Consider the following 26,226-nt stretch of genomic DNA (forward strand, 5'->3'; position numbering starts at 1 on the left):
CACACACACACACACACACACACACACACACACACACACGTTATACCAGTGTTGTAAAGTACATTTACTCAAGTACTGAACATAAGCATTACTAGTATCAGAACTTGCTGCATAAGTCAACCGGTGTGTTGATTTTCTCTTCTTGGTAGTAGTTTTAAATGAGGACTTAACGCATTAAGGTAAAACCGGACATTTTTCTGAAGTGAAACCAGAATGGTTTTTTTGGCTACCAGGTGTCATAGAATTACAAATTGCTATACTATTGTGTGCCACAATGTTATGTCCTATATCTGTCACTTATAAAATATTAAAGATGGTGCCGTGAGTCCATGTCAGCTAGACTAGCCAAGCAAGTACACACGCCCATTATAGACAATATGGCACCACGTTGGACGATCCCTTTTTTAATGAATAGCACATGTGTTTCCTTAATTTTCTAACAGTGTATTTTACTTGGGAACATATCTTTTTATAGAAATATAGCAGAGAACCATGAGTTCTAAAAGCAACACCATAGTCTCTATAGTACAGAATTTCAGGTGGTTTTCTTGTTAATCTACCAAAAACTGATCCAATTACCTGATTTCACCCAAACATTGTATCATGGCTGCTGTTTTGGGGAAAGTATAAGCAAATTTGCTTCAATCAGGAGGGTGTAATTGATGGAAAATGTTGCCGAATGAAAAGGTACAAGGATTGTAAGAAATACAAATTTATTGCTCATCATTCACATACACCAAATAAAGCAAATTATCATGCAATACAAAGACAATGTAATCAGGTGAGTGGACCTTAGCTTTGTGATTGACAGTATCTCCCAGAAATATAAAAATCACCACAGGAAAAAGTATGAACATACATGTCTCAGGCAAACATTTGCCCGTTAACACAAGCGTTGTGTGTGTTATTCTAAATTACAGTTTTAATTTTCGGCATCTTTAAAGTAAATATCACAGCATCTATTTGAGGAAATGCAAAGTGTGGAGATTTCAGAATAATTTGTTGACTTAAAAAGGTGTAAAACACACTGAAAACAGATCCCTATGGTTCCTGGTATGGTACCTTAAAGAGCAACTGAACACCAGCTGAAAATCTTTTTGCAGATTGTTGTTACAGGTGAGCCTTAAAACCTGTTTGTTTCTTTAGCCTGGTGTTATGTTACTCTTTAAATTTTGTGAAATCGCACAAGAGGTTTTTCCTTTAGGCAATTTATTATCACGATAGAACGAGTGGTTCCAGCTCATAGCACACTCTCCCAGCCAAGTCTTCAGGGGCCTGCTCAACAGAGTTATCAACATCAGCATTGTTGCCTTCCAGGCTGCGCTTCTGTACGGGCTCATTCACTTGGGTGTTACGGTCTCTGTGGGAGATAAGGAGGGTGGCAGTTGCAGTCATAAGTCTTTCAAGTTGTTCAGTCTAAAATAAGTTTTGTATATCTTGGCAAATAAAACCAGCAGCGTTCTTTTTTTTCACTACCTTCCATCGAGTGCTCCGTTGCTTCTGTCTTCCATATCTTGCTTTATGGCTCCTCCAAACCTGTTACTGAACTGAACCAGTGTACCTGAAAAACAAGCATAGCATCACTATGACAACAGCAAAAAACAAAAAAGTTTTGTGCTGAATCAAATACAGGGGATATACAGGCCAAGTATGTCATGGAGGCATTGTGTTTTCGGGTTGTCCGTTCCATTCTTGTGAACGTGATATCTCAAGAACACCATGAGGGAACTTCTTCAAATTTGTAACAAACGTCCACTTGAAGTGAACAAAGAACTGAATTGAATTTGGTGGTCATAGGTCAAATGTCAAAGTCATTGTGACCTAGTCTGTCTGATTCTTGTGAACACAATATTTTAAAAACACCTCGAGAGAATTTCTTCAAATTTGGCACAAACATTTACTTGGATTCGACGATGAAGTGATTGGATTTTGGTGATCAACAGTCAAGGTCACTGTGACCTTCTATACATGTACATCTCATTCTCATAAACACCGTATCTCAAGAACGCCATGAGGGAATTTCTTCAAATTTGTAAGAAACATCCACTTGAACTCAACAAAGAACTGATTTGAATTTGGTGGTCATAGGTCAAAGGTCAAAGTCATTGTGACCTAGTCTGTCTGATTCTTGTAAACACAATATTTTAAGAACACCCCAAGAGAATTTCTTCAAATTTGGCACAAACATTTACTTGGATTCGACGATGAAGTGATTGGATTTTGGTGGTCAAGGTCACTGTGACCTTGCATACATCTCATTCTCATAAGCACCGTATCTCAAGAACGCCTTGGGGGAATTTCTTCAAATTTGGCACAAATGTCCATTTGGACTCAAGAATGAACTGATATGAATTTGGTAGTCAAAGGTCAAAGGTCACTGTGTCATCACAAAACATGTTTTTGACCATAAGTCAGGAATTCTTGCACTCATTATAACAAAACGTCACGCAAATGTCTAACAGGATAAAATGATGAATTGATGATGTGTTATATCCAAAAGGTCAAAAGTCAGCTTTACTGTGACATCATAATGTTCTGCAAAAACACTTTTCTGGCTATTACTCAATATCATATCTCAACAGAAGGGGAAATATTTGGTCAGATACTAAATTGGTGACGCAAATCTTCGGTAACTTGACACTGTGATGATTGTTTAGATCTTCTGTGTTGCTGGGGGGAGGATGTGTGTGAAGCCTCCGTATTTTCACAGACATGGATGTAAACTGTGAGTGCAACCTGACAGGTTCAGGGAGGCACACAACTGAAGTGGTAATTCTAGTTTTCTTTTTTAATTTAAATATCTTTTTATTAAACATCTTGGGATCAGGGTAAACAAGCTGCAAAGACAACACCAAATGCTCCACTACGTTCACCAAAGTACACATTATCAAGGGCTTTTTATCCATAGAAACTTTAAAAAGGAAATTATAATGTAATTCATGATGTCTAAGAAATTATAACATATATATTTATATTTCCTTCTCTTCTTCTCTCTGCATTGCGTTCTATGTGTGTCTTATTGTTCACTGATTGTTACCTTTTCAGCTCAGTGTGCTTCTTGTTGTCATTTATCTTTATTGTATTTTTCTGAAAATGTTAGTTTAGTTGTTTTTTTTTACTTTTCTTCTTTTAATTAAACATTTCTCTTTTTTTAACTAACTGGATCTTATAAATATAACTTGTTGCAGCTTTAATAAAATCTAGACACATCATTACACACAACAGTAAAACAAAAAGGGGCATTGGGGTAATGTCCTAGAATGGGGGGACAGAGTTGTCTCGCCTTTAAGGTGGCATAAGAGGTAGTCAACAGTGCAGAAACGACATCTGTATAAAGGGACAGATGGCAGGATGGGATCATGGACAGCACAGGTGTGTGTAGTTTTGAAATCCTGTTATGCGTGCAACCCACCATGGGAGACTCTTTTAGTAGCTGCTAGCAAACAGCAGCTAGCTCAAAGAAGAGCAATGAGGTTGAGGAGGTCCTTACCCTCCAAGCAGAGGACGAGATCAACCACCAAGTAACAGGGATGATAAATGGTTGTTATTGCCATGTTATGCCATTGTTATTGATTATATAGTGCTGCTGACGTATAAGTTATATGTCACACTAGAGGCAGATACTTTTGTGTTACGTGTCACACCCATCACGCCTTTTTTGGTTTAGCGATGTCAGCATGCCGTCTAAAATCACACAAAAAAAGGGGCTTATGCCACTTACCAGAACCCCACCTTCTCCTCCTCCAGACCAGGTAACCTACAACAAGCAGGAGTAGCAACACCACCAGCCCACCCACAAGTCCTGGGACAACTGAAGAGGACGAGGCTGCTGTAGGGGTTAAAGGTTCATATGGTAGAGTTAGAGAGAGGCTGAGAAAAACAGCTATGATATGATAATAAACTCTCAATTGCTCTTACAGACTACGGTGACTTGGAGTGACTTGGAAGGAACAGAACAGAAGGACATCGAGGACATGTTGACACCGTAGACGCACGTATACTCTCCTTGGCTTTTGTAATCTATTGAGGGGAATTCAAAGGAGGCCAGGTAGAAAACAGAGTGCCCAAATGCTTGTATTGGTTCAGTGGTGCTCTTGTTAGACTTCGTCAGGTAGAAGTAACCTCCAGGATATTTGGAATGAGTGGAGCAAGTGACGGAGAAGCTGCTGCCTTCAGTGACCGATATTTTGTCAGGGCTGTAGACAACCATTGCGTATGGAGATGTCAGAGAGATGCTGGGCTTCTCCAGTTTCACTGCGGGATAGAAAAGCAAGATTTACAAACTGACATGGGTCATAAACACGGTTTGCACTCTTGCTGAGTAAAACTTCAAACAAACTAACACACTCACTGACCTATGACAGAGAGCTCGGCAGTGTTTCCTTGAGGATAATAGATGATTTGACTGGGCAGTTTCTTTTGATATTCACAGAAGTATGCCCCCTTTTGGCTGAAGTCCACTGCAGGGAAGACAAAGGTTGCAGCTTCGTGCTCAGAGTATTTCTCCATTTTAAATGATTCTTCCATCTTTTTCAGGACGAATGTCCCACCCAAGTGTTCTGTTACTATAGTGCAGGTGATCTCAACTCTGTCACCCCAGTTTACCTCTGGAGCGGGACTTAAAGTGATCTGGGGCTTCTGTAGAGAACCTGAAACAGATAATAAGTTGTAATAAAGCTTCATGTAACATCACTTAGGAGGTAATAATTCACAGATTCAAAATGAGCCTGGCCTCTTACCTAAACAGATAACACCGGCATCTTCACCATGCCCGCAGTTATTTTCTCCAAAAGCGGGATGCGTACAGTGAGTGAGAGCAGGCTCATCGCCTCTGCACTCCACATTATCTAGCCATATTGGACCAGAGCCTCGACCAAAGTGGGCACTTGTAGGAGCAGACACTGCATGACCACAGCCAAGCTGTCTACATACCACGTCGGCATTTGTTATTCCCCATTCATCATCACACACAGTTCCCCACTGGCCTTTGTAGAGGACCTCCACTCTGCCAGAGCATTGGCTTGTGCTGCTGACCAACCGAATCTGTGCTGCATATGGAAACAGAAATTAAGTGAGTCCAAATGCAAAGGACAGTCCTCAAGACAGCTGCATACAATTCTAAAAGTGCATCTGAATTGCATATGAGTCAATACGCATATATTTTCATGTTAAGGGGAGACTCCACAGCTTTTTATGGACTGGTCAGTTTTAAGACTTTGGGCTATTTTGCTTCCATGACATCTTCTTTCGGACTAGAGAAAACAAAATGTCCAAAACACACATGTAGCTGTTTATTTTAGATCAGATTTCTGTATAAAATGTAATTAGACAATGTCTCATTTGCAAATTTAAACATAAAAATTAAGAAAACTTGTTTAACTAATCAACTGGGGATGTTTCACTGTGTCATGGTGATATCTGTTATATATTTTCACCCTTTTCACCTGCAGTCTTATTTTTTGCCTTAATTTGTATGCAATATTACAACATATGTTTAAGCACCATTTTTTCCTCATACTCTGAGCCAGAAATCTCCTGTTCAGCAGCACTTACATACACCAGACTTGACAGTTTTATTCCCTTCTATATACTAAAGGTTTTTGAACAGAGGTTTGTTCAAATATAATTCTAATTTATGTAACATTTTTATTTATAAAAACATGGCAAACATTTATTTCCTGATTTATGGAGTGTGGGAGTTAAAAGAGATATCCAGAAATGCCCTCTGTAAAAACCTTTTGCTCAACTTTGTCAACAAAATGAATGTTGAATTTTGAAAGTGGTTTTATCGAACATTCACATTTCTGTTCTGCATGGTATGCAAATTAGTGCATTATTAATTAGATAATGCACCCATTGCATATTTAAACATAAAAATTCATAAAAATGTTTTAATGTAAGTAATCAACTGGAGGGTGCTATGAAAAGTACAGGCTGAGGATGCAGTAATATATTCCATATATGCCATTATTAAAACACTTTGCTGCTTTGAAGGCAAAACTATTAAGTTGCTAGTGAATAGTTAGATAGAAAGTACAGCATTTGCCCAATTTAATGTGACTTCATGTATAAACCACACCCACTTCTGGACTTTATCCTATTACAGATAGAGAGACAGATAATTTTGTTGGCTGAACAGATACAGATACAGATAATGATGTCTCTGTACACCTCCAGTGAATACATGTCAATTGGACTCTGAAAGTGCTGCTTGTCCCATTATTTCATCAGAACCTAATTTCATCAGCAAAAAGGGGGAAATGGCAGACTTACAGAAAAATGATGATGTGGAATATGACTAGGATGTGATTTATGCTACTTTTGTTATACAAATGAAACATTAAAGTAATAGTTTGACATTTTGGAAAATAATCTGATTCACTTTTGTGCTGAGATCTGGAGATATGTCTTTACAACAAAAGTAACTTAGAGCCCGCAGCCAATAAACTTAACTTAGCATAAAGAATGGAAACAAGGAAAAGGCTGGCATGGATCTGTCTGATGCGGGGTTTATACTTCTGCATTGAATAGACGGCGTACCTATGGCATAGGCTCTGCGTCGACTTAGAGCCTACGCTGTACCCTACGGCATAGCCTGACATGCACCTCCCTCAAAGTGTAACTACACGTGGCAGTGACCTCCTGTCTATTTTTGTAAGCTGAAACCATTTCCCTCAGTGGAAACAAAGCTTTTATTTACTTTTATTTCACAGATAGGAAACAATAAATTGTGAAGACAATAAAGCCTCCACAAGTTTGCATTTTAAATCTTGTGTGGGATTTATCTTGGCTTTATATGGGTAGAGGAAATCTCTGCTATTCACTAGGCTAATTTATACAATGTTGTAATGGAGCCGAATTTCGTAATTTTACCTTTGTTAAATGTTGCTGTTGTCCCTGGCTTCATATAAGTAGATGAAAAGTCCGCTAGGCTAATTTATACAATATAAAATGCCATAGGCTTGTGCTAATAACATTAGCATGTTGTATTTGTGGGGAAAATGTGTCCAGATAAAGACAAGTGTTTGTCTGTGAATGCTGCGAGTTATAGTGAAGCTGATTTGTGTACTTGCAAACTTACTTGTGTACCAGCACCTCTAAATATTACTAAATAGCAACCAGCCAACTAGCTGCTGGCTCCAGCTACTTATTTGGAAGAATGGTATCAGTCCTCTCATCTAACTCTTCACAACAAAGCAAAAAATCTTGAACTACCAGTATTCCTTTAAGCACAATAATTTCCCACTCTCGTTTTTACTAGGTATGTGTAAACAGAATAAAACTGCGAAACAAATGCTGATCTTAGATTATTTTTCCAACTGCATGTGAGAGTGCGAACACATAATATAAAAGGCTTTACCTGCACAGACAGCACCAGCATCATGTTCGTGCCCACACGTTGCTCCTCTGAAACCTCTGAGTGAGCACTGCTGAAGAGACGTCACGTTGTCGAAACATGAGTTGCTGGCTTCCACAACCGGTCCAGTGCCTTGGCCAAACTGGGCACTGCCAGGAGCGCTCAATGCATTTCCGCATTCCAGCTTCTGACACACCGCCTCAGCCTTACTGAGGTTCCAGTCTGTGTCACACACAGTGTGCCACACGTCACCATGACGTACCTCCACTCTGCCGGAGCACTCTCTACTGTTAGCAAACCGGACCTCCAAACCTCCTGTGAAGTCAAGTGAACTAAAATAATTATCAGACATTTCAAATTCACTTCGATGTAGTCAAAGATATGGCAGATAAATATCAAAGAAAGGCACTCGTAAAGTAATTTCTTGTTCCCTTTGTTACACACCACCAAACCATTCTGGGGACTCCCTGAGAGAAACTGCCCACTGGGACGCTCCCCTGAGAACTACATACCTTCAGGGCCTTTTTTTCTGTTCGCTTTCACACCTCTAACTCTAAAGTCTAAAGTGACGTACTGTAAGCCAAAAGGCAGTTGGGATAGCAACGTCAGTTTTGCTTTGATGAGTCAAAATCGTGTTGTATTTCCAGGGTCTCATATATGCCCAGTAAAGCCAATGGTCTTGACTGTTGGTCCATTCGTCCAATTTTTTTTTTTTTTTTTGAATGGTAGTTGCTGGTGCTGCACTGGCTGGGTTCGACCTACACTTCGACCTACAGGACCAATTACCGTGCATTTGCGTCACTTATGGCTCCACTTGTGCTGGGAAAGTACTGAAGTAGCTTGTTTGCAATTACGTGACTATTAGGATGTGTGAAATTCAGATGGAGGGCAGGAAGTGATAAATCTATACACTGCCTGAATTATAAAAAGAGGAATCTGACAACACAAAAGGGTTGGATGAACTTGCAGGCAGCAGGTATTGTCAAAAAATTAAAACTTATGCTGGATGTGATGTGGATTTTTCCCAGAACTTATCCAATTTGCCCGGTGTGGACATGACCGTCGTTACAAGTTATCTCGTCCTACTAGCCCTCCACAGTGAGCCGACAACAGCATACAAGTCTATTGGACTGCACCTTTTTTTTGTGTGCAGTTGGGTTAATAACTGAAACAACTGCTGTCTTTTTTATGTCCAGGTGAGTTAATGTTCTTGAGTATAACTGCCTTTTCAACACATTCTCACTCCGACCTTGTCACATATTGAAGTTTTGGTCATGGACTTTTAACGTCCACGTACGACGTTCAAGGTACCCTGGGTGCCTTGGTTGTTGACGTTCTGGGATGCCGTGTCAAGTTCTCTTCTTTCAAGATACACTTCCGTTTCGACAGGAAATTCAACATTTACATACAGTCTCTTTCAAAATAAACGCACTACATCACTACAACAACGCAAATGGATGTTTTTTTCCTTCAACGACAAACACACATGGTTGGGTTTGGGCAACAAAAGGAAGTGGTTAGATTTAGGAAAAATGAACAGGGTTTGGGTTTAGAATCTTTCGGGACGCTCTCTCGGGTGAAAGTCGGTGTTGGTTGGACACATCCACCACCATCCAGTGAATTTCGGGCACAGAGCTTTTATTCTGAAGTGCCGTTTCCTGCTGTAGAGTGAGTGACTAACGGACTGCTACTTGACAGAGACAGGAAACTAACTCTACGATATGGCCAAATTCAAGTATGATGAGGAATGTATTAAACTGTGCGGACCTTGAACTAATGACTAATGAGAAATCTGGACCCTGTGGCTGGACCAGCTGGGAACCACAAGTGTTGCCAGTGAAAAAAAAAATCTTAAAATAGACATATTACAAAAAAGTAAGTGCTAATCAACTAAACAAATACAAGACTATATAATATTTTGTAATTTCTTTGCTGTTTCTTACCTGTGCAGAAAACACCAGCAACTGAGGAGACATTGCAAGTTCTGTCACGAAATGGTCTTTGTGGGCATTGACCCAGCGTTGACTCCATTCCATTGCATTCAATCTGATCGATCCATGTCTGTCCCGGGCCTTGGCCATACTCTGCCATGGTGGTAATCTTGTGAGCCCTCCCGCAGTCCATCTGTTTGCACACCACATTTGCATCGTTCATATCCCAGGCTTCACCGCACACAGTCCCCCACCGGCCTTTGTCGTAGAACTCCACTCTTCCGGCACAACGATTGTTCCCATCTATCAGCCTCACATTGCCTGGGAATGACAGTTGTTATATGAATGTACAGTACAGTCCGACTGACGTTTGTTTTCATTTTATTTTCTGCCGTGATAGCAACCCCAGTGTTTTCCAGGGGAACTGGCTGAAAATGCCTGTGCAGTAATTTGATTAGTGCCATAACTGAAATATAGGTTGTAATATCGCTTCAATTCTGAAAAGGAAACAAGGGAAGTTCACCAGTCAAGGGACCAGCATTGTTAGTCGTTGCCAAACTTGGTACCATCTCTGATCTGAGCATTCTCGACGTTATTCCATGATTACTTTAGTGACCCCGTGTCGTGATTAAAACATGCAGAGTAATGTAGATGCTGGACTATTATTGAACTGATTGCTTTGACTTTCGCCAGTCTGGTCATTTGTCATATTGTTTCCAATCTTGACATGTTAGCTAAGATAGCTAGCTAAGGCTAGCTGGGCCCCCTCCTTTCAGAACCTGACTCAGCAGGTGATGAAATACCACATGAAGTAAAAGTGATGCCTACTGCAGCGCCAACGTTAGAAAGCTATGTTAATTAGCCCAACTTGCTTGCTAGGTTCCACTTTCCAAGTGAACTGCGAACTGAACAGCATAATGGGGACTTCCAAATATTAAATTTTGTGATAGATTTCTTAAAATAATCAGTGCCATGTGGGCTTGTTGTAAAAGGGGTGAAAAAATGTCTTTATCAATGTTCGTAGGACCTCCACTCTACCAGAGCATCGGTTGGTTCCCATTGCCTTGGCGGTGAATTACCTGAGGACTGTATATACAGAGGTGCAAACATCCATCCATCCACATATTTTCTAACCACTTATCCTCTTGAGGGTTGCGGGGGGGCTGGAGCCCATCCCAGCTGACATTGGGCGAGAGGCAGGGTACACCCTGGACAGGTCGCCAGACTATCACAGGGCTGACACATAGAGACAGACAACCATTCACACCTATGGGCAATTCAGAGTCACCAATTAACCTGCATGTCTTTGGACTTTCGGAGGAAGCCGGAGTACCTGAAGAAAACCCACGCTTACACGGGGAGAACATGCAAACTCCGCACAGTACCAGGAACTGGGATCGAACAAGGAACCTTCTTGCTGTGAGGCGACAGTGCTAACCACCACACCACCGTGCCACCCCCGAGGTGCAAACAATTTAGTAGTTATTAAAGGGTAACTTTTGTATTTCATCTCACCATCACCTCGACTCAGACCGGCTGATGATGTCCCAAATGGTTTGCTGCGAAGTTTGCTGGCCAAGTCAGTTACAAACTGTCAGAAGATGGCGTGTTCACTGGCTGTGGTATTACCTAACCACAGCCCTCCATTTTTGGGGAGCCCAAGTCTGTCTCATGACATGTACATCGGTCTCCCTCCTTACTGCATGTGGGTACTCATTCACTGGTTAATCGTTGAACTGAATGGCTCAAATCTCAACAATGAAACGAGCCGTTTCACTGGGGTTGTGACACGATAAAAAAATGTATCTATTGATTTACAAACTTTAACAATGTAAGTCTATAGGAAGAATCTTTTTGGCCACCATAGCATCATGTGATGGACCCCGAAGTTGTAATTCCAAATCTGTCCACCATGTTAAATTCGCATCAAAGCCACACTGTTCCTGGGGCTTGCATTACGCTGGCATAAATATCCCACAATGTACCGCGGTAGACGACAATGTGCATAACAGACAGTAATGGACAGCAAAATTTAAATTTCCACTCAAATTCAAGTCTTACCTGAACATTTGACAGAAGCCTCTTCAACGTGATCCTGGCCAGTCCTGACATATTCTCTCAGCGTGCACTGTGTGAGAGAGCTCTCTCTTCCATTGCAACTGACCTTATACCCTATCGAATATCCGCCTTGACCATATGATCCCGAGAACAAGACTGGCTCTCCACAATTCATCTCTCTGCACACCACTGTAGCTTCACTCATCCCCCAGTTAACATTATATGCTGATGCCCACTGCCCACCATGGTGGAACTCCACCCTGCCTGAGCACTGATTAGACCCATTGATCAGTCGAATGTTAGCTGGAAAGCAAAGGAGAAATAATCATAAAAGTAAATAACAAGCTAAAGTAAATAACATGCTAACATCAGAGTAATAACTGACATGATACCTGAGCACACCACACCGGCATCTTCACCATGGCCACAATTATTTTCTCCAAGGGTGGGATGTCGGCAGTGCAAAAGGGACGTCTCGTTACCGACACAGCCGACATCATCCAACCAGATGTCACCATGGCCTTGACCGAAGAAGGCACTGGATTTGGCTGTCTGAGCTGTTCCACAGTCCATGGCTCTGCACACCACCTGAGCATCTCTGATGTCCCACTCATCGTCACACACTGTTCCCCACTGGTCATTGTGCAGGACCTCCACTCTACCAGAGCATCGGTCGGTGCCATTGACGAGCCTTAGCGGCGGATTGCCTGAGGACAGGTTCACTCATGTTAGAAGTACACACAAGGTAAAGTCAAATTATGAATTGAATTATTAGGCTCAATTTAGTTCAAAGTTATTTATTGTCAAATAAACTCAAACGCAAGAGTAATCCCTGCCATTGAAAAAGTTGGGTCACAGACCTCCGTATAAGCAAACAGAGAATCTAGACATAAGGATATAAAGTAGTACAAGATAAAATAAATTATAGAATATAAATAAAAGTATGGATTATGTAATATGAATCAGTAGTTGCATGAATGGACACAATGTTAAAAGAATTTACTGTAGTAAAATGCATATGCACAACAAGAGTGTAAATAAATATGTATAGAGGTGCAAACAATTTAGTAGTTATTAAAGGGTAACTTTTGTATTTTCAGTCTGGACTCTATTTTTTTCTATGAAGTGTGTTTTACAATGATAAAAGGATTTGATTAAACACAAAAAATGTTTATCTCTGTAAGGATAATTTCCATAATGTTGTCAGACATTTATAATAATAATCCAAGCATGTCAGTGGCAAAAACAAGCAGTTCACAGTGTAAAAGTGAACCACCACATCACTGCTGATCGCCACACAAGACAATGAATATAAAGGGAAACTTTGCTGATATTGAACCAGCTGTGTGGCATCACAGTGTGTGCAGATGAACTGTGTTTGAGCTTCACCCCCGTGCTGCTGCTACCACCCAAACCTTCACTGCCAGATGGGCAGGGATCTCTGGGGGAAGTCAAACAACGTTCATCTGCGCACACTGTGATGACACACAGCTGGTTGAATATCAGCAAAGCTTCCCTGCTTCCCTTCACTGGTTCCTGTACAGCAGGGTCGGTCTTTGTTTCACTGTTATAATCATTAAAAAGCAAAAGCAGCATGTGTGTACATTCAGTAGGCTATATCTTCTGTAGCTAGCTAGCTAACCCTACACTTTTCAGGGTCTGATTTTGGTTTTGGAACAGGGAAGAAACGTTTATCTTTTTCCAACCTCTCCAGGTAACGAGTATCATTAATACACAACGTGCCCCAGGCACAACATTTAGCTCTAAACCCACAAAACCAGCCTGAAAATGAAGGAAATCTGACATGATTGCATTAGAGTCAATGGAGCACAGCTGTATTGTTGTCGGACCCTGGTCTGAGCAGGCCTGATGCTACGTTATGATTGGCCAGTCTGCGTCCAGGGGCGGGACTTAACCACCCTGCACCCTGTGATTACACTACAGCCTGTTTCATAGATGCCAGCTACTTGAACAATTTCAAAAATTATTGTCTCCATTAGTCACTGAGACACAAAAACATGGGAAAATACGGTTCAGGTTGAAAAATACACAAGTTATTCTTTAAAGTAGTTACTTTGTTGCCACCATTTACAAATAAATAATAAGAACATTTGATTCACATAAGCCAAGTTTGTTCTTTATGACCACATCCTTTGCTATTCTAGTTGAACTGTGTTCCAGTGCAGTATATCCCTGTCTTTTGTGTCTTACCTGAACATGAAAGGGAAACACCTTGACAGGTCCCTGGGTATTCTTGAAGTGAGCACTGAGCGATCGAGCTCACGTTGCCAGAGCATCTGCTTGTATACCCTCTCAGTCCGCTGTCTCCGAAATTGAAGCTTTCTTGGGATTTTTTGGGGGATCCACAACCGAGTTCCTTACACACCACTGCAGCCTCTTCATTGCGCCAGTTATTATTACAAACTTTTCCCCACTGGCCACTGTGGTAGACCTCTACTCTGCCAGAGCAGCGCTCTGTCCCATTGAATAGTCTGACTGAATCTGGAAAACAAGCGGTTGAAAAGAGGTATGTAAAATGTTTGAGAAAATAATATGCCAGTACTGACATACAGTGTGTTCATAAGATAGGGTTTGTGGTACAGACTGTACCACTTCTAAATCTGTGATATACTAAAGAACTACAGAAAGAGGAACACCAAAGGCTGATTGCAACAGGCAGCAGAAGGACGAAGACATTTTTTGTAAATTCTACAGTAAATATTAGCAGGAAGTTTAACTGCTGATACAGTAGATACATCAGCAGACATTCATGGGAAAACCAACGGATACAGGGTGAGTCAGGTAACATGGGACATCGGGTGAAGTGGGACAGACAAAAACTCTCCTGATCTTGAATTGTTGCGAAGACACTTCTTGCTAATAACCAATGATTTGGAATGGTCTGACATCATGTGTGAGTGTGCATGGTCTGTTCTTTACAGGAAGTCTGTGCAGGTCAACCACATGGTGAGATCTGCAGCATATGACATTCTATTTCTCGGTAATAAGGCCCGATCACTCAGAAAGAATCAGAAAGCGTTTTGGCACTCACACCATCACCTCCTTACTCAACCTTCCTGTGTAATCACTCTATTGTTCGTTTTTTTGCTTGTTTTTTTCATAGTAATTAGTAGCTAGTAGCTAAAATGTTGAGGCAGAGGGTACTTGCTGTAGCTCTGGTTGGGGGTGAGAGGCTGTCAGCAAATAGTTTGTTGGGCACAGGGAAACAGAGATCTGTGTGGGTACATGAGACCCTAAGAAAGAGAAGATCGAGGGGAGTACCACCAGTTGGTCCAGGAGCTTCTCCTCAAAGATAGCTGTTTCCAGGCATATTTTGGGATGACTCAGGGGCAGTTTGACAACCTCCTGTCTAACGTCAGGCTGTATAGCTCTGGGTAACCAGCAACGGCTACCACTAGTTTCTCCTTACCAACTGTAAACTTGTTGTGACCACCACAGAGGGCCCGCCTCTCAAATCATTCGATTGGAAAATGGGGGAAAAAAGCTAAGATGACATGGGGTGCCAAATATTGGTGTTATCAGGATCTTGACCAACCTGCTTTCATTCAAGTATTTTGATTAACAAACAGTATGTGTTACCTGAGCATATGACACTAGCATCCTCATTGTGGTCACAGTCATGTTCTCCAAAACCTCTGTGCGGGCAGTCAGCAAGAGACTTCTCATGACCGGTACACTCAAGGTCGTCCAACCAAACCTGATCCTGACCTCTGCCGAAGAAGGACTTGTACTTGACTGAGAGAGCAGTCCCACAGTTCATCTGCCGACATACAACAGCTGCTTCCTGCATCCCCCATCTGTCATCACAGATCGTTCCCCACTGTCCATCATTGTAGATTTCCACTCGGCCAGAGCACCGACTAGTCCCGTTCTTCAGGCGAATTGGCTTACTGTCTGTCAGGGGGAAAGGGGAAAAGTGCATGTTTATCGTGAAACAGCAGAGAGTCTACCCACATTGAGTCCAACACAAATTTAGTGATGTAGTTTGAACACATGGATGACTTACTTGAACAGAAAATAATAGCATCAGTACAGCTTTCCTTGAAATCCTGAAGTAGACACTTCGAGATAGAGGACTCATTTCCAAAACAGTTGGCTTTTAAGCCACCCAGGCTGCGTGTCTCTCCGAAATACACCGCTTCAGTCTGAGTGACAGGAGTGCCACAGTTGATCTCTCGACACACCACGTCAGCGTCCGCTTTGGTCCAGTCACTGCTGCAAACTCGTTTCCAATTGCCTTCATGGAAGGCCTCCACTCTGCCGATGCACCGATTGGTCCCGTTGATAACCCTCACATGTTCTGCAAATGATGTAGATAGAAATTTAAGTAAAATCAAATGTGCAACAAAGAAATGTGTGTAAAAACTTAACAAAAATCAATGTATATAAGCCTTTTGTATGTTAAAGAAATGTTTGAAATTGTGGTAGTGGTCGCTGGTGAGCTGGGTGTGCTACTGGGTAGATGGGTAGGTTTCCAAGGAGTAAGTGGGTATACTCTTCTATATATTCCAACAGCTTTTTGGCTGATAGGAGGGTATCCACCTTATTCCTGAGGGCACTACTGTAGAAATGATTATGTGCACAACTTCCAGTGAGATAACGGAAGTAGCAGTAAGCTAGTTAGTCCCATAGACTGTCTGTGGTTAGTCCCAGTGGCTACTCTTGGTGGCTAATGGCCAACGCTGGTTCTTTTCTAAAGCATTTTCTAAAATGTCTTTGCGGAGCTCTGGTACCTGTTGCACTGTCCGTGTCTGTAACGACTAACAACTAGTCTAAGCTAAATTTTTGTCTTCAACAACCGTGTGTTGAACATGTGACCAGAACAAAAAGGGATTGTTGCCAAAGGTACCGTTGATATGAGAAATAAAACGACAAGAGTTTCACGAGACATAGCGAAAAAGTATTAAATCAAAATTTGCAGAAGAGAATGAGACTAACAGGTCCGTCACTCAACGTCAGTACATGATATCCCTGTCTTTCCCCATCTGACTTCATTCACAACCTACATTAGAAAACAAACTCAGCAGCATACCTTGAAATATGTATTCACATGTAGTCATTAGGAGCAGATGTTCCCTTAAGCCAGCTCTGGCCATGTTAAAGTTAACAATATTTTAAGGGAGCAAGGCAAGCTGGTTGCTAGTGTGCTCGGTTGAAAAGGAAAGAGATTTGAGACGGCTGTTAGAGATGGCAGAGGTATGATTACATAATCCTGTTTAACTGTTTTATGGTTTATTTCCCAGTTGCTCTTGGAGAGAAGAATATAGTACTGTACACAAACTGTTACCATTGGAAATCGCTGGTTTCGGTTCAATGGTGGAAGTCACGCACGTAATCCGCGCAAGGGATTATCGAGGCTAGGAATAAGGTGGATAATGTAAACAGACAGACAAAGAAGTGGGTATACCCCTTATATCTGAGTAAACCATGGATGTATGAAGAGAACTGGATACAGTGTTGTAGGTGAACCCTGATCATTCCTATCAAAGTTGTTCAGTAGCGCATCAAGCCAATAACGCTCAGTTTCTGCAGTGTAAAATTACCCGTCCTGATCCTCCGCATAGAGCAAGTGCACTAGAGACTTCTGGCAGTGGAGTAGCTAACTTGCAGTTAAGCGCTCCTTTATCTTGAATGGGGACACAGATGATTTAATCATGCAGCTCTTCTAGACTCTCAAAATGCTACTGGACTAAATGGATCAAATCCTGAAAGTTAAACCAATCTTTTTACTGGGTTGAGGTGCTCTTTCACCATGTAGGTGTGGTGGGGTGCTCCTTTAATGCAGTGTGTTTCAGCAAACCACTACTCAGACTGCAGAGAGATGCCGAGGTTGACCGATGTCTAAGGAGCACAAAGACTGAACTATCTATCGAATTCTACAATCACCTGTCAGATGATTGTGAGATATTAAGACAACTCACACACAAAGAGAACATGTGGGAGTGGAGCGACAATGTGTTGACTGCTGGAATTACAATGAAGTCCCACGTAGCTGGGAACAAGTTAAACATCATCTATTCTGTATAGTTTATAAAGAACAGAAGAATGAAACTACATGAAGCGGAAGCATGACTGCATGATGAGTTTTTACCAAATATTCGTCAAAATGAGGTTAGCTGGTGACTGGTAAGTTTTGGTTTATCTTCCATCTCTCTGCTTCGTGCCCTTTGCACTTTACATTTGCAGCAGCCGGTCACGTGCTGAACCTGCTGTTGTGCTCTTGCCGCAACAGCATTACCACCACAAGTAAACAACCAACTGTGAACTGACAGTACAGTCGCTAGGTTTTCTAACGCAAGATGCAGTCATATCAGTTGCTAAGATAAATGCTGCGTTAGCTACTTTTTTTTCTCAACATTTCCTAATTTCCCAACTTCTCGTGATAGTTCCACATTTCTGGTCTTAACATAGATCTAAATTGAGGAAGGGCCTTAAAATGCAGGGATTTGTGATGCTCGATTTTATGAGCTGACTCAGGTTAATGCCTGACTAATACCTAAAGGAAAGGTTCATCATTTTAGGAAATCAGCTGGCAGAAGGTTTCAGGAGAAGACTGTTACCACACTCATCCTACTTGTCATCCTACTTTTTTCATGTTTCCAAGCCTTTTAAGTTAAGCTGCGGTAGCCTCATGTGTAATGGACACATATGAGAATGGAATTAATATTCTTAACTCTCTTCGAGAAAACAAGTATTTCCCAAAAATGTTGATGCTATTTGATCCAGTTTCTAATTGACTGGTACCCTATTGGTAGTTCAACTTTCAATAAAACACAAGTGGGTCAAGAAATGCAAATATAACAGAGATAAGTGAACAAACTTCGTCTTACCAGAACAGATGACCCCAGCATCTTCAGCGTGGCCACAGTTATTTTGCCCCAATGGTCTGTGCGGGCACTTGAGGATGGAACTCTCACTACCAGTACACTGCACGTCGTCCAACCAGATCACGTTCTGCCCCTCTCCAAAGAAGGCACCTCGTTTGGCCTCAAGAACCGTCCCGCAGTTTAACTCTCGACACACCACCTCAGCGTTGGTGAGGCTCCAGTGGTCATCACACACTGTTCCCCAGCTGTCTTCATTGTAGATCTCCAGTCTACCGGCACAACGTGACGGCCCAACCAGCCTAATTTTTTCACATTCTAGAAATGCAAAATTAAATCACAGTAGCTGTAGGTTGTGTCACCATGAACTCAATAATAAACAGTACCATTGTTTTTGGTATTACATCGGGGTGAAGAAATCTAAATATCTAATTAATATAATGTGTTTTCAGGGATGAAACATAAATAGAATTTACTGACCTGTAAGCAGTGGTAGACTCAGCAGACCTACAGCAGAAGCACAATAAAATGTTCAGCCCAGAGATTTGTCACAGCATTCAGTGGTGTGTTTGTCTAATCTATTTACTGGCGGCCCCAATGGGGGCCCTGGCCCTGTATTTAAGAGGCTGTAGCATGCTCAGCTAGCATGGAGGTAGTGATATCTTGTGAAACTAGACAGCCTAAGGCATCTATTGGTACCAACCTTGTCTGCACGGCTTGTCAAGAATGGGACTAAATAGCGCTCCAAAGCTAGGCTAAATTTTGGCAAGTGAGCAACTGGTGGGGCCATTTGAAAGGGGTCCCTTGAACTCTCGCCTAAAGGGATCTGACTGAAAATTCACGAGTCACCCCTACACTTGAGAGGGGTTGTTCCCTGGGAATGCTTTGTTCCTTACAATCAATATAGTCTTTCAAATTTAAGCAGTTTATTTGTCTATTAAGGTTAAAGACAGCCAGCCTATTTGAAGAACAATGATTTACAACATTTATAGATGTTTTACTGTTAGCAAACAGTTTGGTGTTTTTGGTGGACGAGGCAAAACAATTCTCCATAGCCAGTGCTAGCTAGCAAGTTCTGTTGGCTTGTTTTAGACAATGAAGGAAAATGATGCAAGTGGTTCATTCTGATATATTCATTCAGAGTGTTGGAGCGCGCTCTAGCACAAACTGGATTGTTCGTAAATTCAGAGCACCGTCGGAATATAAAGTTTGGTTATCCGAGTAGCAGAGCGTGTTGTGGACACTGTCTGGGGAGACGGAGCAGCAGAGTGCTGAGGGGAGTAAATGTGTGAATAACTTAGCCGTTCGTTAACTCTTATAGAAATACAACACTTGTTCAATGTTTCTTCATTCAGGGCTCTCATTTGAGCGTCAGACTGAATTTATGAACACACCATGTCAGGTCACTCACTCTCCAGGACCACAATGTAACTTGAATAAACACTGACCAACGGGACCAGACTGGCCGACCCGTATGCTCTCACTCAGTGGATGGATGATGTCACAGGAAGCTTTGTGGTTGATTACTGTGCCAATCTTACAAAGGAGGACGACACTTGAACGGTCTTCTCCAGCTTGTTTTGCTATCAAAGCTAACGTTAGCTAATGCGCTAAAAGGTTAGCGTTTCGGAGAAATCCAATATTCCTCTTAATACCTCCCCAGTTTCTGATGAGGTGGACATGATAACCCTTAATACACATAACGTTATTCATCCCTACAACAGGAAATACTTTTCCCCTAACCTGATATGAAGTGTGCGCTGCACATGTGAGCATTTTTGATGATTGCCTCAGTCCAGTCCTTTCGTCTTATCGCATTTAACCATGGTTGTCTTTTGTTTTTGGCAGTGGTGGCTGGTATGTGATAAAATTTAAGTTTTGAGCCATGACTCCTTCTATTCTGGCTCCCAATAACACGACAAGACATTTTAAGACTCCTATGTAGTGGTGGAGAGTCGTGTTTTGCCTCCAGCTAACAAACTGACATCATTGTGACGTCGGCCCTAAAAGGGTCTATAGCTACAAAACATCATCGTCATGGAACTAAAAGTGTTAACAACACCAGTGTTAGTCTGTGTACATCAGATAATTCATAACATTAACAGTAAAATAAAAAACTCTATCACAATGCAGTTCCATAACTCTCCATATTGACATAGTTTCCAACATGCCCTTAGATGTCATCAGCATAAGCAAATTCCTAAAATTCAGTTATGGCTTTTGGTTTTGGTGTGCCACCCCAAGACTTTCAGTGTCCAACATCAACTTTGCCAGATCCCAAGAAAGAATACTTGAAAGAAAGCAAAGTTGGATACAAACTATTACACTTTCACTTCTGTTCACTGTTTTGAGAGTACACAACCAAAGTGTGACTATACTGTAGGCTACTCATATGACTTAAGAAGTAAAGGGGAAGAAGTCAAAAAAAGGAAGTGAGAGAGCAAAGAAACACAGAGACTCACCTATTGACAAACAAAAAGCAAAATGTAGTCTCTCAGCAGAAATGAAGGTCATGATGTGTCTTCAAAGTGGATCAGATGCTGTCGAGGTACAGTGAAAACAAAGTATTGTTAAAAAACTGTGTTACTATCTCATGCGTCCACAGCAGAACGAGAAAAGTTCGTCAATTTTCAGGAGGCCATCCACTTGTTTTTTTTTTTTAACCAGAATCTGCAAAGTTGATCAAGTATCCCTCTTACCCTTAAAAGTCTGGGCAGCTTTTTAAAACGAACTCAAACCTCAAATTAAAAAGCTGATCACATCTGACACAAAGTAAAGAGGCCTCGTGTACAGATCCAGTAATTGTTTTGAATAAAAGGGGCCGCCTGGACTTGGACTGCAACCTGGATGCATGTTGACATTTTGATCAATCATTAAAGACAGGGGGATGAGGAGAGATTTTTGTTTTGCACAATATCTACATTACTATTCCAAAAAGACATTACACACACACACTTGTAAGATAAAGCTGGTTGTGGATGATAATAACACATATTTATGGACAAATGATCAGGTGCAGAAAAATAAGAAACGTGTAGATCAATGGAAGGTTGTTATGAACGAATGTCAAGAGGTGACCAACGTCTCCCAATGCTAAACCCAACCACCCTCCCCCCACCTCTGGTTATCATCACAGCGGTTCTTTTATGTTGAATTTGTACAAAGCCAGGCTGTTTCCCCCTATTTCTGTAACTTTCAATTATAAAGAAGCCACTTGATGTTTATTTGCTGCATCAACACAACATCGTAAGGTCTGTTCCACAGAACATATGACTTAGCAGTAGTACAAATTTCATGAAATATGTCAAATAAAACCACCCTATATTGTGAATAATTCAAGATTTTATACTGTTTTCAGAATGTTTATATAATTATATGTAATCTTGTTTGAACTTTTGCACCTCCAATTTGAAATATGAATGCAAAATCAATTCCATATTTAATTCCACTGTATGTACAAGCTTAGCTTTGCAGTTAGCATAATTGAATTGAATTGATTTTTGTTTTATTTAGTTTAATTTTATTCTATTTTAATTTCAAATTTTTTTACTCACCATACCCAGATTATGCTGCAAAAGATCTGTCAATTTTGTAAATGCCCATTATGTGCAGGCCATCTCCACTGTTAGGCTGGATGCACAGAGCTTTGCAGCTCCAATTTTTTAAAACCCAAAAATCCCTGATATTTGAGAAAGAATTTTCTTACCTTGCAAAATTAGCTGATATCGTTTTTCCCCTGATCAGAGTAACAGAATCAGTAGCTGCCCCACATCTTATTGTCAGCTCATTGGGTTTGTGAATGTCAAACACTACCCTTGTGAAAGGCATTTTTGTAAGCATTCAGTTCCTGTTTTGGACCTCAAAATCCTGCAGAACTGCGTCTTCCTTTTCAGTGTATCATGCGATAAACCAGGATTTGTTTATGTCATCACTGCATCTATGGACCTGGACTTAATGCTGCAAATCAATCCGACAATCCAACCAAAAATTAGCAATATCAAGGAATGTGTTCATATTTTAATAGAATTAATTTGCATCATTTGCCATATTGTGTTATACTGTGGCATTATTTATTGGTGGATGTTTACTGTACTAATTTGTGCATATGTTATTTATGTTATGTATATGAATTTTGCAGGACATGTGGTGTTATTCTATTTTGAGGCTAGCTTTTTGACATCTGGCATTTGGGCTAACTCATTTATATATATTTTTCCTATTAATCAGTAAGCACCGTCCCTGTTGAACTAATATAATAAAATAAATTGCATGCACAATGAGGAGATTAACTCGTATGTCATCTGTTGGCCATGGTTATCCCCATCTGTTTTAATTTGTTTCTATGGATGTGGTGGAATGTTATAAATGTTTTTTTTTTTTCTAACAACAAAGCTACTCGGATATTGCATAACTGTCTTGTTAACCAATTTGTTTATTCAGCATTTTAGGTCGCCTGGTTTTGCCATCTGTTTGCACACAGTTTCCTTAATTTGCCTCCTGTTATTGCTGCACATGTCACCATTTTGGAAAGGAGCCACACCTCAAACTTCCTCTTGATGCTGCACTTTTGTCACAGTATTTCACATACATCACGCCCATGCTCACAAACTTACTGAAAGTTCATCACTAAAGCCAAAAATAGATGTTTTTCCTCTTACCCATAGTACTGTTCATCAGTTTGGAGTTGGAGAAATCGGCCATGGCAGCACATTCTGTCTCCGACCTCGTCACATATCGACTTTTGGACGTGGACATTCCACGTCCAGATACGACGTGAAAGGTACCCTGGGTCAATGGTTGTTGACATTCTGGGACGCCGTGTCAAGTTCTGCCTGTTGCATACATTGTCTTCTTGATACACTTCTGTTATCACAGGAAATTTACCGTTTACATACAGTCTCTTTCAAAAGAAACGCCCCACATCAATACAACAACGCAAATTGTTTGTTTTCCTTCAACAACTCTCGCACATGGTTAGGTTTAGGAAGGAAGAACAGGGCTTGGCTTTATAATCTTACAGGACGCAAACACTGCTCTCCCGGGTGAAGGGCATTGTGTGTTGGACCCATCCACCACCCCTCCAGTCCGCCCTATGCTGACCTTCGCCACCTCAACTTTAGTTCCTGTCCCACCACGTTTCCCCAACGCCGCCAAGTACTGCTAAACTATAATGGCAATAGGCCCCGTATCATGCCAACGTTAAAGGATGTCTTTTTCATCAATGTCTGATGCCGTAAGTCACTGCCCGAGCATCGGATTTTGACAACTTCAAAGTCTGCCTTCACTCAATTATGACAGATATAGACGGCACTCGGCTTGTGGTGCACAAAGGTGCCAAAAAATACATCTGAAGTACTCAACAGCAATGTCTTTTTCCAGAAATCAAAATTACTCAGGATAATCCACAGACCTTGTTGTGAGCAGTTTCATGAAGGAACTTTTTCTACCAAACTACACCCGAGAACCATATCACTGCACAGAATCTACTGATAGTTCACTTAACACCAGTGAGCTGTATCACCATGCAGAAGGAAGCGTGCATCTACTCATGGATGAGAGCCTCACGCTCCTGACAACGCAAGACATAAACATTACTGGCATCCTCCTCGGTTGGCTCAGTGGTGCTCAGTGAGCTAGCAGTAGATGCACGCTTCCTCCTGCACAAGACGAATGGCTATGCCCCAGATGAGTTCTCTGCCTTGAGACTCTCAAACGAGTATTTGGAACTGTAAACTTCAGCGTCACTTTGAAACAGAAACATCCAGCATAGGCAGAAAGAACAGTCAGCAGCTTATAAAAGCAGAAGGAAAAACATCTGTCCAGGCAGTCAGCCACAGTCTTGCAGCAAGCTACTGTCCTGGAATGGACTACGTGTGCTGTAGCATTGTCAATGAGTTTCTAAAGACATCTTGTAAAAGAGGGGGCCTGGCCAAGAGATAATGCTACTTGGCCTTGGCATGGAAAAGTTTGGGAACCCCTATTCTAGACAACAGAGCAGCAGCACAGCCAGAGGCTCTAACAGTAGTGAAGCAGTGACCTCGGTCTTCTATCAGTATTCACTAATGACAGAACTGAGGATCCTGAGGTTTGGACAGCAGGTTAAACACATATTGATGTCTGGGTAAATCATTACCGACACAGCGATTTGCATCATTCTCTGATGGGAAATGACATTACAACTCATCCGGGGTAGGGTGCACTATGTCACAAACAGGATGGTCCAAGCACAGGCAACTTCAAAGAGGAACAGATCAAAGTGACAACTAGCAAGAGATAATCTCGGAAAAAAACACAGCTGCTACATTTCTTACATTTTAGTAGTCCAGCTCCTGCCAGTAGAGGCAGCACTAAGTTATGAACGGCTTTGAAAAACAAGCAACTTTTTAAAAGTGGTCAAAACAGATTTAAGGCTGTTGCTTTATTTGGGGAGGTGCAGGTGTTCAGTGTTTTTAATAGGGTTGTAGCTATCAATAATTTCAGTTATCCAGTATTCTACCAATTAATCCATCAAATAATCGAGTAATTGGATAAGAAATACTTATCCATACCATAACCTTTAGTTCGCCCTTTTATGTACAGTGATCTCTTCGGACTTACCGTGAATCTTCCATTAAACACCCAGTCCCTTTTATTAGCCTGGCGTAGCTACACATTTTGACAAATAAAGGCCCGTCTCAATTAGAGGCCTGGTCTGGTTGCCAAGCAGTTCCTGTATAAATCCAGTTTGTTGGCTGTCCTAAAGTCATGTGAATTGTCATGTGTCAATTCCTTGATTACCCTGTAAGTTATTCGTAATTCTTAAGTCTATAAGAGTCCTCAGATCAAAAGAATCTAAAAGGGTGTTGTGTCTGTATGCCAGGTGTCTAAATCCTCGAGTGCCATAACTCTCTCTGATGTGTTGTCTGTTGCAGCTAGAGCATATTAATGATTCATAACTGATATATTATCTGAAATGTAATTTTTATACAAACAATAGTCATACTGGTTTAAATAAACAATTTGATTATATTTCCCATCTTTGCTGTGAAAGGAATTAAAGGCCTGTCCCAAATATGGGACTGTTGATTTCAGTGATTTAAGCAAATAGTAGCCCGGGCTACTATTAAAGTTTCACGGTGTTCTCTGCTTGACTGTCTTTTCTACCTCACCTGTCTCTGGAGTCTGTATTGGAGACCATTTGTCTTTTCCAGTCCCAGTCACTGCACAAAGGTGGATCCAAGAGGTAGTGATCTTCATCCACTGAGTTTATTCTGACTCTGTAGGTCTAATACTACACAAGCAACACAAACATTTGTTTTCAGTTGGCAATTTGGGTTTTCTGCATCGCAAAAAAAGCCCTCCCCACCACCACAACAAAGAGGCTTCAGACCGATACCTCCAAGACAAAGATGTCAATCGTTTTTATAGTCTGATATAAATATGCAAAGAAAAAAGTGGGTACCACTTTTATTGCTTTTTAAGGCCAACTTTCTTTGTAGTAATATTACAGGTGGCATTCCTAGAATCTGGAGAGGGGGTTCCCAGGCAAAGAAGCCCACTGAGGTCCCCCAACAATGGTGTTGTTTTTCCTCTTCCTCTTGTTTTTTCTTTCATTTCTGGTGACCAGAGACGTATGCTCGTTTTTATTGTGCTGACGGTAAGACCTAACAAATGTCCCAACTAATCCAGCTGTTGTACTGTAGCTAGAACAGGCCCCACTTAAGCCCCATTATGTGACTGGTGTCTGTAGAGCCGTCAATATATGGATGATGCCTCTAGTGTCCAACGCAAGGAAGTGCATTTCTTTATTGATGAATAGAAACCTGATAGAAACTACCTGTAGCCATGGGGGAGAGAAGCGCTTGGAACATTACCAGCACAGAAACAGGACCTGCCTGGTACATGTGGTAATGACAATCTGACTGTACTGTATATAATGTATAACCATGTTTTAGCAGAATAACGTTCCTCAGATTCAAATGTCCTGAAACTAGATAAACAAGTTTTTTCTGATCAGACAAACTCACCTGATGACCAACATGGGCTGAACTGAAGA

The 26,226-nt window shown here is 41.2% G+C and overlaps 2 protein-coding genes across 5 annotated transcripts in view; both read right to left on the minus strand.

Moving 5' to 3' along the window:
- rps12 (ribosomal protein S12) overlaps positions 1-26,226 on the minus strand; it is a 434,687-nt gene that overhangs the window by 12,634 nt on the left and 395,827 nt on the right. The window lies entirely within an intron of this gene.
- Positions 697-22,023, minus strand: LOC125896530 (deleted in malignant brain tumors 1 protein-like). Of its 2 annotated transcripts, none has more exons than XM_049589137.1 (17): positions 21,898-22,023; positions 20,654-20,731; positions 18,672-18,698; positions 18,198-18,509; positions 15,374-15,667; positions 14,947-15,261; positions 13,558-13,848; positions 11,739-12,053; positions 11,350-11,649; positions 9,301-9,609; positions 7,361-7,672; positions 4,740-5,048; positions 4,356-4,649; positions 3,919-4,254; positions 3,722-3,829; positions 1,477-1,561; positions 697-1,360 (listed from the first exon to the last, which is right to left on the minus strand). In XM_049589137.1, the coding sequence occupies exons 2-17, from the start codon at positions 20,703-20,705 to the stop codon at positions 1,216-1,218; spliced, it is 3,804 nt and encodes a 1,267-aa protein (XP_049445094.1). In that variant the 5' UTR covers positions 20,706-20,731; positions 21,898-22,023; the 3' UTR covers positions 697-1,215. The 2 variants fall into 2 exon arrangements, with proteins under 2 accessions (XP_049445094.1, XP_049445095.1); XM_049589138.1 differs by lacking the exon at positions 21,898-22,023 and adding an exon at positions 20,891-21,034.

Source organism: Epinephelus fuscoguttatus, linkage group LG11 (genome assembly GCF_011397635.1).
Source record: "Epinephelus fuscoguttatus linkage group LG11, E.fuscoguttatus.final_Chr_v1".
Classification (NCBI taxonomy): Eukaryota; Metazoa; Chordata; class Actinopteri; order Perciformes; family Serranidae; genus Epinephelus; species Epinephelus fuscoguttatus.